The following is a 14,952-nucleotide window of genomic DNA, read 5'->3' on the forward strand; positions in this document are numbered from 1 at the left end:
CGGCAGCAACTACTTCTAAGGGAAGAAGGACGTCTACTGCGTCGCTCTTTACCCCCGTCGAAGGTTCGCCAAACACTGTCAAGTCGAAGTTGGTTCTCGATGACTTGTCTATGGCAGCGATGAGTGATGAGCGTGTACGTGGGACAGGGGAAGGGGCGAGCAAGACAGTCGACAAAACAGGCAAAATCACAGCCGAAAGCATGGGCGTCAGCAGGGGGGTGCAAAAGGGGCACTTGCCCCCCTCGAGCGCCACACCAGCACTTGCCCCCCACCCAAGCTACGCCAACGCTCCCCCCTCCCCCAGCAGCGATGCAAAACGGGTTTGCATCCCCCAAGATGAGATCCTGCCGACGCCCATGGCTGAAAGGTCTAGTTCCAAAGAGCTACTGCACAGAAGCCATCATTCGAGCAAGAAGCACTCTTCAAAATATCACCATAAGGAAAGCAAAGCATCGCCGGAGGGCGACATGGAACATGTTAAATCAACTTCTGGCTTCGGTGTGAACGCCAAGTCGGAGTCGAACAAAGAAGCAAGCCTATTGGGTCGAAGAGCGTCGCACGCATCGACTGCGAGGAGCTCGCACAGCCGCAAGAGTACGATGCCTCCTACGGCGCCAGACCTGGCGCAAGCAGAAAATCTTGCGATCGCCGAGCCAGGTTTTCCTGGAGTGGACCAACCAGCGCCCTCAGAACGCTACCTGTATCCGATGGCTATATGCCTGGCCATCGCGCTGGTGTTGTTCCTCGGCTTTCTCTTCTGGCCGTCAAGTAAGCCTCCCAGTCGGGACGAAGATAGTGCGCTCGGTCGGCACAGCGTGAGCTGCAGCTCCGCCAGCTGCATACAAAACGCCGTATATCTGAGCAACCTGCTGTCCTGGCGAGGCGTCGACCCGTGTAATGATTTCTACGCGTTCGTTTGCCGACGCTGGAAAAGCCGCTTCGCTACGCCTTTGAAAGACTCATCGGTTTCGACGGACGATGATTACGCCGCCTTTCTGGAGGACAGAATCTACGTCTCGATTAGGAATGACTCCGCAGGTTCAAAGATACTGCGGCCGCTGAGATATCTCCACGACAAGTGTATGAATGTCAGGTTAATCGAGGACGGAGGCTGGAACGCACTTCTCGAGCTGATGTCGGATCTGTCTCTGGACGGCTTCCCGCTGACGCCGCCGGTGCGGGACAGCATCTCCGTGTGGTCTACAGCCGCGAATATTCTGCGCAAGTCAGGTTCCGCCGCGCTTCTAAGCGTCGGCGTCGCGTCTCACGCTGCTTCCCCGAAAAAGGACATCGTCTCGGTAGGACCTCCCGAGCTTCTGACGACTACAGCGAACGTGGACGCCAACGAAGCGATCAGGTTGTACATGGCTGCCGTCTTCGCTGCAGTCAAGGCGCTCAAGAAGGACTACGTGCCTCCCGTGGAAATCCTCGCCATAGTGAAATTCGCCAGCGACCTTGAGAAACTGGGCCAATCAAGGGTGAACGCAGATGCCTCAAAGATCAGCGTCCTAGACTCGCGCTCGGATCTGTTAGAATTTCTGACTGCGGTGTTTCGAGGACGCGAGGAGTCCATCTTTACCGGCGCGAGGTCATACATCGCGATCCACTCTCCCGAACTCGTCAATGACGTTATAGACATGGTTGTGAACACAGAACCTCACACCGTCATGAATTACTTGGCAGTTCGGTTGATGATCCAAATCGCTCCGTTTATACCGGAGGCCGGGCTGACCAGCTTCTACAGTACTATGGTCTACGGCAAGCACCAAACGGATCTCCCTCGTTGGCAGCTGTGCGTCCGTGCTACGGAAAAAGCCCTGTACCCGCTTGTTCACAGCACCTTATTTCACGACGCCCGGCTTAAACCATCCATGTCGTCCATTGCCGAAGTCGTCAGCAAAACAATCGCCGCATTCATTGCAGAAGTCGAAGCTTCGTCGTTATTCGAAGACAGTTCGAAGGCTGCGATACATCGCATCCTGTCGACGATCGCAGTGAATATAGTCAGCCCGAGCTGGATCAACGACAGTGCTTCTATAGCGGACTACGTCGATGGTCTTCCTGCTTTCAAGGCGACGCGGCGCGGGCTGGAGACGTACGCGGCCTTCTTCCAGCACACCTTCTTCGATACTTTGAGCAGAGGAACGCGCACACGATGGAGTCGTTCCATTTTCAGCGCAACTTGTTGGTACGAATCGTACCCGAGGACCGTCTACGTCCCTCTAATCGCCTTCAATGTGACGCAGGCGTTTGAAGGGAGCGACGATGATTACGTGCAGCTGTCGCGCTTGGCACCGCGACTAAGTAGATGCTTGCTCGATATGCTTATGGAGGAGAGCAACTCGACAGATGACACTCTCCACTGGCTCACGGAAAATACCCAGTCGAGGCTGACTGAGGCCGAGAACTGCCTGCGAGAGCGCGCGAACAGTGCGGGCCTACGGCGGCTCCGCGACGTTCTCGCCGCGCGCGTCGCCCTCCGCCTTTTCAAGAAAAGCGACGCCGCTGAGCAGGAGCTCGTGACGTCGCTGCTAGACGGCCGCATCATGACGAGCACCCAAGTGTTCTTTGTCTACCTTATGCTCCAGTCTTGTGAAACGCTTGCCGCACCTGAGCAGTCTTGGCCGGCAGGCGTCGACGACTGGAGCATCGCGCTTCGCGATAGCGGCGACTTTACCAAAGCGTACAATTGCACATCTGGGTCCCCTATGAGTGCGAAGCAAGGCTGCGTCGGTTGAACAGCGTGCAGTTGCCACAACCGCGATGGGACTCGCTAAAGCGAACACTTCGTTTTAACGTTAACAAAACTTTCTGTGAATACGTCTTTTTTTAATGTTACGGCGACACAGCCTAATTTACAGCAATCGGCAATAAGTTATGTTTGTGTTCTTTTGTACACTTTAAAGTTTCGTTTGCACACATTCTTCTTTTCAAAACTTTATTGTCTATCCTGTACACGACGCGAATGCACCAGCCTGACTGCTCCACGACGGGACAAGGAGCTCAAGCCTCCTGGCCCTGTCGTGGGCGTACTGGACAGCCAGGACTTAATTGTGAAAAGTTGGCGATATGATAAGTATTTCAAAGTTATCCCGCGTAATACCGGGACCCAGTGAGCTGCAGTTCCAGAGAATGAGCTTTAACGTGCGTATACTTTCTTTGCAAGCTTTGCATGTAATTTCGATTTCTTCTACTGCATACCCCCCCTCCCCCTGATACCAGTTCCTTTAATGCGTGGGACGACTGCTAGAAATTAGTGCGAGTTACTCGAACTACTTTAATGCATGCATTACTATTTGGTATGAGTAACTCTATTCGAGGTTTAAAGAATAGTGTGAAAAGTTGGCGGTCGACAAACACAATAATTGGGGTCGACAAACACAATAAGAATTTCGCCGAATTATGTATTAACGCGATAGCGCTAAAGAGCTCGTATTGAGGAAATTTTGGTGTCGGCGTCGTTGCTTGCGAGCGAAAAATCAGCGTTGTCCGTGACCAAAAAAATCGAGAAAGATGCAAATAAAATAAATTATAAAAATATTTGTTTCGAGTGAGAATCGAACCCAGGCCTTCATGTATTACAAACATGAAGACAGGTAATGACACGATTGTGATAACATGAATATAATGCATGTCATTAATTTAATAACAATATGACATGATGACACTGTACGACAAATGTATCCGTGCAGTCATGCCACGCAGCTTTGTGTATCTATATGTATATAGAGTGCTGCGGGGGTGTAAACGGCGGAACATACTCAGTTTTCGTGGCTGCCCCTTGAGTGTTATTCATGTACGGAGAATCAATGCATGACACCGACGTGTAATTTCGCTGAGCATTTATTCACATTTATTTACACTTGTGGTCCATGCTTCGAACGGACCATCTAGCAGCCCATGACCTCCCGCTGATTACTCGAATTGAACAAACTGCAAAGAAGGGTTTCCGGCTCGACGCCTGAGGTCCTTAGCGCCGCAGCTGCTGTCGCAGCGAGGCAAATCTTTAGCTGCATGCAGAAAAAAAAAAGAAAAAGAAAAGGCGGAAGCTAGCTCCATCACTCATCACAGGCTTCCGAATGCGCTGATCACTCGGGATCAAAGACATCCGCCAGAGGTCAGTTCCGGGTCGTCGTCATTGTTGTTGTAGTTGCCCTCAGGCGATGGCTCATACCCGATACAGAGGCTGAGTAGTGGGCGGATTTTTCCGTTAAGTTTTGTAGGGCAGCATTTCTAGGTGCTATAGTTAAATAATATATTGATTTGAATTACCAATTATAAAGAATAAATTATTTAAAGCTCGCAGAATTTAGCAAGACATTTTTTTAGTCCCTCAGGGCTTCTGTTCACTCTCTTCTTCTTCCCTTTCTAAAGATTCCTTTACTTCCTTTCTTTTAACGCTAAAAAATGCCGTACATGATTCGTGTGCAAAGCTTCAGGGTGGCCGAATTCGCAAAGATTTTCGTCCGTATGCGTGCTCCTCGTTAACGGCAAGCCGCCTTTCTGGATCACACGTTCAACATCACAACAGGCTCGCGCATGTTCTTCCGAGCAATTGCAGTGTGGCATTTTCGTTGGGAGTACGAGCTCAATTTCCTGCATTAATGAGAATGGAGTTTATCGGCTTTCAGATAATATGGAGAGCCTAATTCCCCGACATTGCGTGACCTTTCAGTTGATAATTGGCACCTGTGCCCGTTTTTCTTCATTATGTCCATGTCCGCACGTCAATTTTTTTTTTTTGAACTATAAACCTTATGTACGCGTTGAGCATTATGTATTTCGATGCCGGCACAAAGTAAACTAAACGCAGTTCCCCAACTCCGCATAGTTATGTTCCCTCGATATCATGAATTACGAGGAGCACTGAGACTTTCTTTTGTTTGTGATTTGCAGGGAAAGAGGCCCAATGTGACAGACACCACAACTGCAGTATACGTGTCACACGATATGATTATCATTGCCATTACTTCAGAACCATTTATCCGTCTACGCATCTGTGGTTGTTATCGAGTGTACTAAGAACAACAACAAAAAATAAATAAAAACATTGTATTTTTACTTTCGCTATGTCGTGGTTTTCATTAACAAAGTTATACACGTAAAAATGCTCATATTGAGTGATGCGTACACTCCGTTCGCCTTAATTAAAGAGGTAATCTGAGCGCTACTCTCCAAGGTTATAACTTCTCTAAGCGCTTGGTTCAAGAACATAAGCAAAATGTTATTTGGTGTTCAACAACACGTACGGCTCGTTTAACAGAACGTAATTATAGGCTTGCTGCAAAACATGCGAGTCATGAGACGACCTCCAAGCGAACTTCTGAGCGCCCACGTATCATGTTTTACAGAGAATGAACGGTGCGAGCGTTTGGTTAATAAAACTACTTAATTGCGTCCTGCCAGGACTAGGTTACCGGAAATAGGAAAACATGGAGAGGACGGAGCATTGTGTACCGAAAGGGCTATTAGGGGAAACAGTAAGGCAGCGACAGCAGTTGGTTAGTTAGCTAGTTAGTTGATTAGTGGGACAGACAGACAGACAGACAGACAGACAGACAGACAGACAGACAGACAGACAGACAGACAGACAGACAGACAGACAGACAGACAGACAGACAGACAGACAGACAGACAGATAGATAGATAGATAGATAGATAGATAGATAGATAGATAGATAGATAGATAGATAGATAGATAGATAGATAGATAGATAGATAGATAGATAGATAGATAGATAGATAGATAGATAGATAGATAGATAGATAGATATGACGTTGGGAATGAAGGCTAGCTAGAATTTCCTCACTTGAACATCGATGGTTGAGTTGCTGGCATAGCGGGATCGGGTTCAAACAGACACAAAACAGCAGAAAATAAGTAGAATGACTATTCAAAGCCACCAAGTCTAGGTAAGGTTTTTCTCAGCATAGTTATCTCCGTTGTCTTGAAGGAATGAGAGATACTCCTTAAAAGGTGCTGCAGAGATGTTGGCCTGCGAGCAAGTGGGCTGGCATTGTCTTGTATGAGGTTTCCACTGCACTTAGCACACCGTCCACGTCTCCTAGCAGCTTGACGAGAAAGTGATGGAGAGGATTTTGTCATTACGCTTGATGAACGATGCAGACGAGAGAGGATCTCGGTGAAATATTCTCCTTTGCGGTTGCTGTTAGCGATAACGTTGCGACAGGAAAAATTGTTTGTATTCGTGCTTCTTTTTTGTTTAGTTTTATTTTAGTCTGTGATTTGCCGGCATGTTGGTGACATCCGATACTCAAGCCAAGCACTCTTCCCATTCTTCCGCTGCGTATGTGGAGAAGGGAGGCTTTGTGAAAAACTACAACGAGTAAGAAATAACAATTACTGAATGAAAAAAAAAAAAGATAACGAAGACACATTACTTAGAAAGGTGTTCGCCGGTGCCATCACTCTCATCGCCTGAAGGCGACTTTTAGATATAGATTACTTCTCGAAGTAATGCGTACGCAAAAGGTGAAAAAACAACAACAAAAAAACAAAAGAAAGACAGCACATGCGAGTGATTTCTTCGTCTCTCAACTCATCTACTGCGACAGGCAGCTTCCTTCCAAAGTGTAGACTGCCAACTTGCTTTTGCATGCTTGAATTTTAACGCGATAGCGTTAAAGAGCTCGTTTCGCAGAAATTCCGATGCCGGTGTCGGTGTCGTTGGTTGTGAGCGAAAAATCAGCGTTTTCCGATGACCGAAAAATCGAGGCAAGATTGCATATAAAATAAATAATAAAAATGTTTGGTCCGGGTGAGAATCGAAAACATGGCCTTGACGTGGCAAGCGAAAAAAAAAACACTATATGAATGTCATGTAGTGGAAGGAGTCTCCTCAACGCATGTAATATTGCACGGAAGAAGCGTAGATTCGTGCGAGGCGTCAAAACATGTGGATGGCGCAACGAGCAGGTGTTTTAAAGGCCCGCCCATTGCAAAACTCTCGGACATATTTAGTCATCATCAGCTGCAAAAGCATCAGTAAAGTTAGCAGATGCGTAGGTTCGCGTCTTGCCTTACGAACGTGTAGTGGGCCCTTCGCTGATTCGCAATAGGAAGAATTATAACGTAGTGGGCACTTCGCAACTGTACTGGCAGTGGTCATTCTAGGATAATTTGAAACGGTCAATGTTACGCGCACAGACCTTCATTTTCTGCATTCTACTCTTGAAGACGAAGCTCTAGCGTCCTCCAAGTTTTTCAGCACAACCGCGCCTACACACGACGAGAGAACTGACAAGCAGCCAGCGAATAAACTGCTGTTGGTAAAAAGAAAGGTATGTGCATACTGGTGCAGTTATGGAAGAAGTGGGAATAGTAAATCAGCTTAAAGAGCACAGCCACTTGAAAACGATTTGAAGTAGTCGACATTAGACAAGCGAGCACAAACAAACAAGACAAAAACATAGACGTGGAACAAATTGCGTATTCGAAAAGTATACTCGCTTATGACTTTTAAAAATACATTCGATTGCAAGTAACGATCAATACCGGTAAGAATGTTCTGTGTTGTACGTAAGACAAAAACAACAAAAGAACAGTATTTGAACGCTCTAACGACTTGCTGGAAATACGGTTGCCATTCCGTCCTCAGAATTGCTGGCGTCGATGTTGCCGGGCGCTCTTTCTCTGCACTTATCCGTGTAGCTAAAACAGATATGCTGCCATTCTTATGTCCAACCTTTTTCTACTGCTGTAAAATGTTAAGTTTGTTTAGTCTTGCCTAAGTTAAGTTTATTTAGTCTTGTTAAGTTTTTTTTTTTTCTTACCTTCTTGCAAGTTGGCAAGTTTTCTACATGGCGGCGGCTGCGCACTTTGCTTGAGTTCACCTTCTTTTTATGTACCTTCCAATAAACATTTCAGTTGCGAGTAAGCGCTCGCCGTGTCTCTTTCTTCTGCGTGGTTTGCACTGCTTTAACCGTAATAAAAGGGTTACGCACGCGCACTTACAACTGTAGCGATAACGTTGCAGTTAAAACGCAGGATACTAGAGTAATCTGGGAGCCAATCTGCTTCTATACTATATAACTCCGGGTATAGTTGCGACGGGACGCGCCCTCAAACTCGGCGAAGTCTCCGAGACCGATAGCTTTCCTGACGCCTAGGAAAGCACCCGTTATTCAGAGTGAGCGGCGCCGACCATTGAATTCGGCCGACAGGAGACTAGTCAGCCTCAGCTCGGGCAACCCCTTTCAGACAGCACACCGGCGTCACTGCGAAGCGAATGGCGGTGGAAGACTGCACGGAAGCAATTTCCTGAGTCACTTCCGCGTCAGCAGTGCAGGCGTGCTCTGCGTATACTGTCGAGATTTCCAGGAACGATGCCGCGTAGACGTAACTGTACGGAGCAGAGCGATGTTTGTGCAAGCAGCAAGAGCAGCATCGGATAAGAGTTGCATTAGAAAAGAAGAAACGAAAACTCGGATACTTGGGGACTGGGCGAGAGATATGAAAGGCTGGATGTCTCTGTGACTCTGGTATCGTCAAAACTGGTGCAGCCACGATGGTAGCTCCTGGAGCCATGCAGGTATTCAGAATCTCGAATAACCCCATATCCTGCGCACGTACATGCTGACACTTGCAGACTTAGCATGCATAATGCATAGAGTAATATAGGCGTCCGCCCGACCAAATGCCGTTTCGTACGCTTTGAAATTGCGTGACTTCTGTGCAAGACCTACACACTTCCGTGCAGTCATCTGTAGAAAACTGCAGTATATTATACACTAGCCGAAGCGCCGTTGGCACTCTGCCTTCTGAAAATGTATTTCAATTTAGAACGAGAAGAAATCGGGAAAAATTTAAAAATCATAACAGAGCGGGGTAGTATTGTCTTGCGACGCATTACGTTTCCATACCATGTATTCTTGCAGGCACTGCACGGAATTAACCTCGAAGGCTATGATACCCGTTGCGCACGCATACAAGGACTGAGCACTGGCTTATGTCCTAATAATTCACGTGGAGATTCGCTTGTGAGGACTGCTTGGGATTATCGGAAGTATTATCAGGTATACACGACAGGAACAGGTTGGTGAGAGAACGAACGTCGCTTGCCTACAACGAATCATCCCTTTACGAACGAATGACTTTGTTAACTCGACACCTCAGACTCGCCGACGGTAGCTTTTGATGACGCTGCACGGTGTTAAGTGAAAGCGAGGTAGCGCGAAAACGGACGCACTTAACGGTCACGTGAATGACCTGAGAAGCATTCTAAATGTATGCACTAATCACAGCTTTCGCCGTTTACGTGGAATACATACTTGTAAGCACCGGTGTCATTTATTTGGATCAACAATCTCTTCATGCCCTTTCAGTATTACCCTTTGACGGACGTCGAATTTACGAGGGATGCTATATGAAGGGCTGGACGGGTATTCTGATCACCAATCACAGAGCTAAACATTGTCATCAACCGGACATATAATTTACGGCGTTATATGATCCTTGGAATTGACTTTCACAAGAATGGTCGTTATCATAGAAGCCAGCTGTATGAATTTCAGTCGTATTTTGATGCATGGTATGAAGACTGCGAAAATGAAGAGGTCGCGTGACGAACATGATGACAAGAGGGCGAAGAGCGCGTAACGGGAAAGCCGAACGATAGACAGACACAGCGAAATCATTTTCGAGCTTTGAAATGCTGTGCCTGTAAAACACGGGCGTGTGTTTTTCTCTCTGCACTTCGCTAACAGATAAATAAAGTGTCGCAGTCGAGATTTAAAAAGCTGGCAGCCGATGAAAATGTGCTACTGCGCACAATAACCGTTACTACTGTCAGTTTTCAAGTCCACGTATAGGCATGGTGAGAGTTACACTGGGGCCAACCAAGCAGGCTGGTGTCATTTTGAAACAAGAAATTGTTGCATATGTCGCATCAGTAGATCACGCGCAATGATAGTTCACCTTTCAATGAACAAACCAATTAGACCCTCCGAAACAGGTCCGAGAAGAAAGGTGATATGGCCTGATTAAAAAATATTCGGCAGATCCTACGTACCGTGGGAATCAATGTTATGCGAAGCATGCGCAGAAATGTGACGGTGTCGCGTTTTTTCACATTGAGCGAAACGTTACGAAAGGACGCTAGAGAAATGTGCAAATGGTATACGCACACACACATATTATGAAGTGTCGCACATGTATTTTATATTCAGTTGTTTACAGTTGCTTAACGATGACAACAGCAGCATAGGTTACCAGCACCAAATGTAGTAAGCTGAAATTTGTAGTGCTTATATTCTTCAATGCTGGATAGCGCGAATTAGAATAGAACAACGAAGGAATACAGATGCACAGGATAGGCGCTATTTGCAACTAAGCTTTATTCAGAAAAGTTCCCGTAGATATAGGGAACCCAAGCTCAAGTTTGCGGCGCGACGACAGCGCCGCGTCAGCCGCGCTGCGGCTCTGTCGGAAAAATTGGGGGACCCTTAAGCTTCGCCTTTAAGAGTTGAACGCGATAGCGAAATCCGGCCCCTAGTGCGCACTTCAACCACTAAGTGCATACTTATTAATGTGTATTGTTACACTCACACACGCACGCACGCGCGCGAATTTTACAGGCTTTCGATCTAAAGCAAGAGTCGCATGGCCTCCAAGATATACGCCGCGCGCCGGCCCTCTCGGATGCCATGAAAAGTCGAGACATATTTCTCACAATGCCTCACAGATGGCAGCACATTATCTAGCGTTTGCTGCGTTAGCTTGATATGTTTTCCTCTAGATGGACATAGTTGTCCATTTTTAGAGCTGTTTGAAAGTTCGTGTGTGTATTTAGTGGCGATGGCTGCACTATCCCGGCGTTTTTCGACGTAGTTTGATGGCCTCGCGAATGCGCCTACCGTATGGGCTCGTTTTCGTCGTGACACCTGCCGAACAAAATGCGTTAACCCTTTCGGCCCTGGCGGTGTCAATTGACACCATCGCACAAAACTTGCCCTAGGACCTTGGAAATGAAACCAAAACTGCCGATTCTTGGGGGAATACTTCTTCAATGATCCCCACTGCGATTGACACCGAAATGGTGACATGCTTGCGGAGCTGGGAGCCGCAAGGTAGAAGAAGCTTGAGCGAAGTCATGGGTGACGCCGAGGCGGGTCAGCCGAGGCGGGTAAGCGCCATTTTCGGATCGACGTACCGAAGCTGTTCAATGAGTATCACACTGAAAAATGAGACGTGGTTCACATTTTGTGTACTCTAGTGACTAGCAGGAAAAAAGATGCAATTTTTCTCATTTTGCAACCGCTGAGCCCTGATGACCTAATTTGACGTCATGTCTGTAAATCCATTAATACTTGCACCACTGGCTCAATTTTTCGTTTTTGGTCTTCTGAGGTCATAACTATTAGGAAAACACGCACAAAAATATTCACCGACCAAAATAAAAAATCCAGGGCTGAAAGGGTTAAGGAGACTCCTTCTACTACATGGCATTTATGTAGTGTTTTTGTCCGAATGCTGCAAGAAGTATCGTGGCTTTGTGGTAAGACACCTGCTTGCCACGCGAACGGCCTGGGTTCGATCCTCATTGGGACCGAAGATTTTATCGTTTATTTTATTTGCTACTTTCTCGATTTTTCGCTCACAACCAACGGTGCCGACGCCGACAGCGGAATTTCTGCGACACGAGCTCTCTAACGCTACCGCGTTAAAACACTGAACCGTTGCGCGGCCGACTCAGCCCCTTTCACGGTAGCGGTAGCGCACATGCGCTCGCGTTCTTCTCTCGGTGCGGGTAACTGTGGGGCCGTCAGCTCGGCACGTTGAACCGAGAGGCTTGCTGTGCGAAGCTGCGCATTTCCACGATGGCAGAAGCGACCCCGCGGAAGCGCAAGCGTGGTCCGAAGTATTGCGGTTTAGTGGCCAGCCACAACAGTGCAGACAAGGCACACGATTCACGTGTTAAACTGTATCGGTTCCCGGGCGTGTCGCACGAGAAATAAAGGCGGCAAGCGTGGATAGCTGACAGCGCTGTCTCGCCTTCTATTTTGGCTGTCTGAGTTCATCGCTTTCGTTCGTTCCGATTACCTTAATCGGTAAGTAACGGGGCGTATGCACGCAGCGACTACAGTAATGATTACTCGCTGTCTTCTCGCATTGTTAAAGTCCAGTTACGGTTGTAGGTGAAGCAACTTTGTGTTTTGATTCCCCGTGCTCGTGAGACCTACCCGTCGTTGTTGAACGTTCACATTCGCGTTATACCGTTAGCGTTGCGCGGTTGGTTGAATTCAACTGAACTCCGCACATTGTCAGAAGTTCGGCGCCTGCATTTCACGCGTCGGGAAGGCTGCTTTATCACGCCGGAACGGACGTCTGTGCATTTTCAGCAAGCTTTGACATCGTTCTGCAGGTTTGCTTGGTTTTTGTCACTTTATTGGGGTGATATATATTTAAGCCGCTAAATATAACTGGCACTTCATACATGCTTTGCAATTGCAACCTTGAATTAACCACCTTCTGACTTTGTGCGATTTTCTAGCCGCGTTCACGCAACAGGTTTTATACGCCTGTCAAGTCGGTATCATAAAAAGAGACTGCAAGCATGACGCGAGAGCCGAAAAAACGAGGCGAGCAGTTCATCTTGCTTCACAGTGGTTGAAGCTCAGCTAGCTGCCTCGCGTCTTAATCGGCGGGTGATTCTCTAGCGGCACGGATGACTTGACTCTAACCTTCTCAGGAAGCAGTGCCATGGCCGTATAATTTTTTTTTTCGCACGCCGCAAACGTTTGTTCACGAAAGTATACGGCTGCTACTGTAAGCATGCCATATCAAAACAACAACCATATGATTCGTAGTCCACGCCGCAGAACATCGATAGCGTGTACGGCTTCATTTCGGAGTGCATGTGGACTATTATTCATCTTTAACGTGACAGAATGAGACTTACCTCGAGGTATACGTCCTACACGGTGTAATCGCGACTTGGGAAATGCATTTCGCTTTAAGTCGGGCGTGGTTGTCGTCGATCGTCTGCTCTTCACCGTTAACGTGATTGACGAGCTTTCCTCATTTTATCAAGTTCGCTTTGCGGAAGTGCCAGTCAAGCTTGAAGATCCTTTTGAAGCCGCACTGCACGCGGTACATTGTGAGACGCCGCAAGTGCACCGCGAGAGCTCTGCACGTGCACGGAAGCGAGCGGCAACGCGGTGGCGAGAAGGGAAAGCGCTCGCTGATCACGCCCCAGTTTCTCTTTTTCTGCCAGAGATGGCGCTGCCTGTCAAGAGCAGCAGCGCACACGCAGGCGCACTGCACGTAAGTACGTCACAGTCACAGTGGCAGTTGTTAGAGTTGCGTTACAGTTATTATGCTTATACTTATCCGTTATGACGGAGAACGCACGCACGTTTAACGAATCCGTGCGCTTATGTGGGAGGGGTTCTTGGCACTTCTTGAATAATGTCATCATCACCGTGATCAGTGACACCAGCAGCTGGACAGGATTCGTTTTCAGATCCATTCGTGATCGCGGCTACGAACACTCAGAGCTGGTGGAAACCGCGGATGGCTTTTACGAAGAAATTATCTATGATGCCTCCTGTCTTGCAAGTGGCACCGCGGTCTTGTGATGCCCTGTCGACATCCAAGCCGTCTTTCATGTCGTCCAAGAACCAGGCGTTGTAGGGTTTTGATAAATCAATGCTGAAGTCACCGGTAATCATGAGGGACATGGTCCTCTAGGCAGAGTTATTGTAGGGAGCATTGATCCCGGTTTTTGTGTAACACGTGGTCGACGTTGTGGACCACGTGGACGAGTGGATGGCAGCCCACCGTCTTTCAGGGGTGCTCTGTCTTTAGCTCCCCAACTTTCCTTGCGTCGGGCGCTGTGGTGTAGTGGTTACGGTGCTCGGCTGTTGACCCAAAGGTCGCAGGTTCGATTCCGGCCGCGGCGGTTGCATTTCGATGGAGGTGAAATGCTAGAGACCCGTGTAGTGTGCGATGTCAGTGCAGGTTAAGGTATACCAAATGGTTACAATTTCCGGAGCCCTTCACTATGGCGTCTCTCATAATCATATCGTGGTTTTCGGACGTAAAACTCCAACAATTACTAATATTATAACTTTCAATCAAGGTGCACAGTAAGAGGTTGTCGCGAGAACAGAAAAAAAAGTCACAGTTTCGCCGCAACGGCGAAGCAATGAATGCGATAGCAACAAATTGCAATGTAACGCGAAGAACGGAAAGCAGCTCGAAAGGACGCACGAAAAGAACGCACACAGGACGAGCGCGAACTATCATGCGTCACAGCTCGACGCTTGAAGCGCACTGCTCAAACATAAAGCAGGACACACGAAATGAACGAACAGGTACACACAGGACGAGCGCGAACTAACTGTCACAGTTGTTACTTGTGTTTGAACAGCGCGCTCCTTTCGCAAACGCGGCCGCTGCAGCGAGCGATGTGACCTTCGTACGCTCTGTGACTTCAGCGCGGACATCGCGGGGAAAGCACAAGACTTACAACCCCCCGCTCCACACCCCCGGCCGCCCCCTTCTTTCTTCGCGATAAGCGCACGAAGGCGACCACGCCCTGTAGGGCAAAGAGCATCGGCGTTCGCAGGAGCGGGGCAACGATCTTTAAAGCGTGCTACGGGCGCACTTCGCACCATTTATGTGGTGAAAAGAAAGCATGCTGAAGTAAATGGTGTATTATAATAGCTCGCCGTTAGCAGGCTGAAAGACAGTACCGTTCGCGGCCTAGCCGTCTAACGCCGCGCGCTGCGAAGCCAGAGGTCACCCGTTCGATTCCGCGCGTCGGAAAGTTTTCTGAATTAGTTTTCTTTGTGGCTTTTATATATACGGTGCATGACGGCGGCGACGGGGACGGCAAAAACCCGCCGAGACTGTCCATATAATTGCTATTGCAATAAAAGCGAGCACTAACTTACAAGCTTCAGCACCAGCAATATAATGTGCTAGCA

General features: G+C 48.0%; 1 protein-coding gene across 1 annotated transcript; it reads left to right on the forward strand.

Annotated features, from left to right (window-relative positions):
* Positions 1-356: 356 nt before the first annotated feature.
* LOC119385969 (neprilysin-1) lies at positions 357-2,738 on the forward strand. Its single transcript, XM_037653325.1, has one exon. The coding sequence runs from the start codon at positions 357-359 to the stop codon at positions 2,736-2,738; it is 2,382 nt and encodes a 793-aa protein (XP_037509253.1).
* Positions 2,739-14,952: the final 12,214 nt, after the last annotated feature.

This window comes from Rhipicephalus sanguineus, chromosome 3 (assembly GCF_013339695.2).
Source record: "Rhipicephalus sanguineus isolate Rsan-2018 chromosome 3, BIME_Rsan_1.4, whole genome shotgun sequence".
In the NCBI taxonomy this organism is placed as follows: Eukaryota; Metazoa; Arthropoda; class Arachnida; order Ixodida; family Ixodidae; genus Rhipicephalus; species Rhipicephalus sanguineus.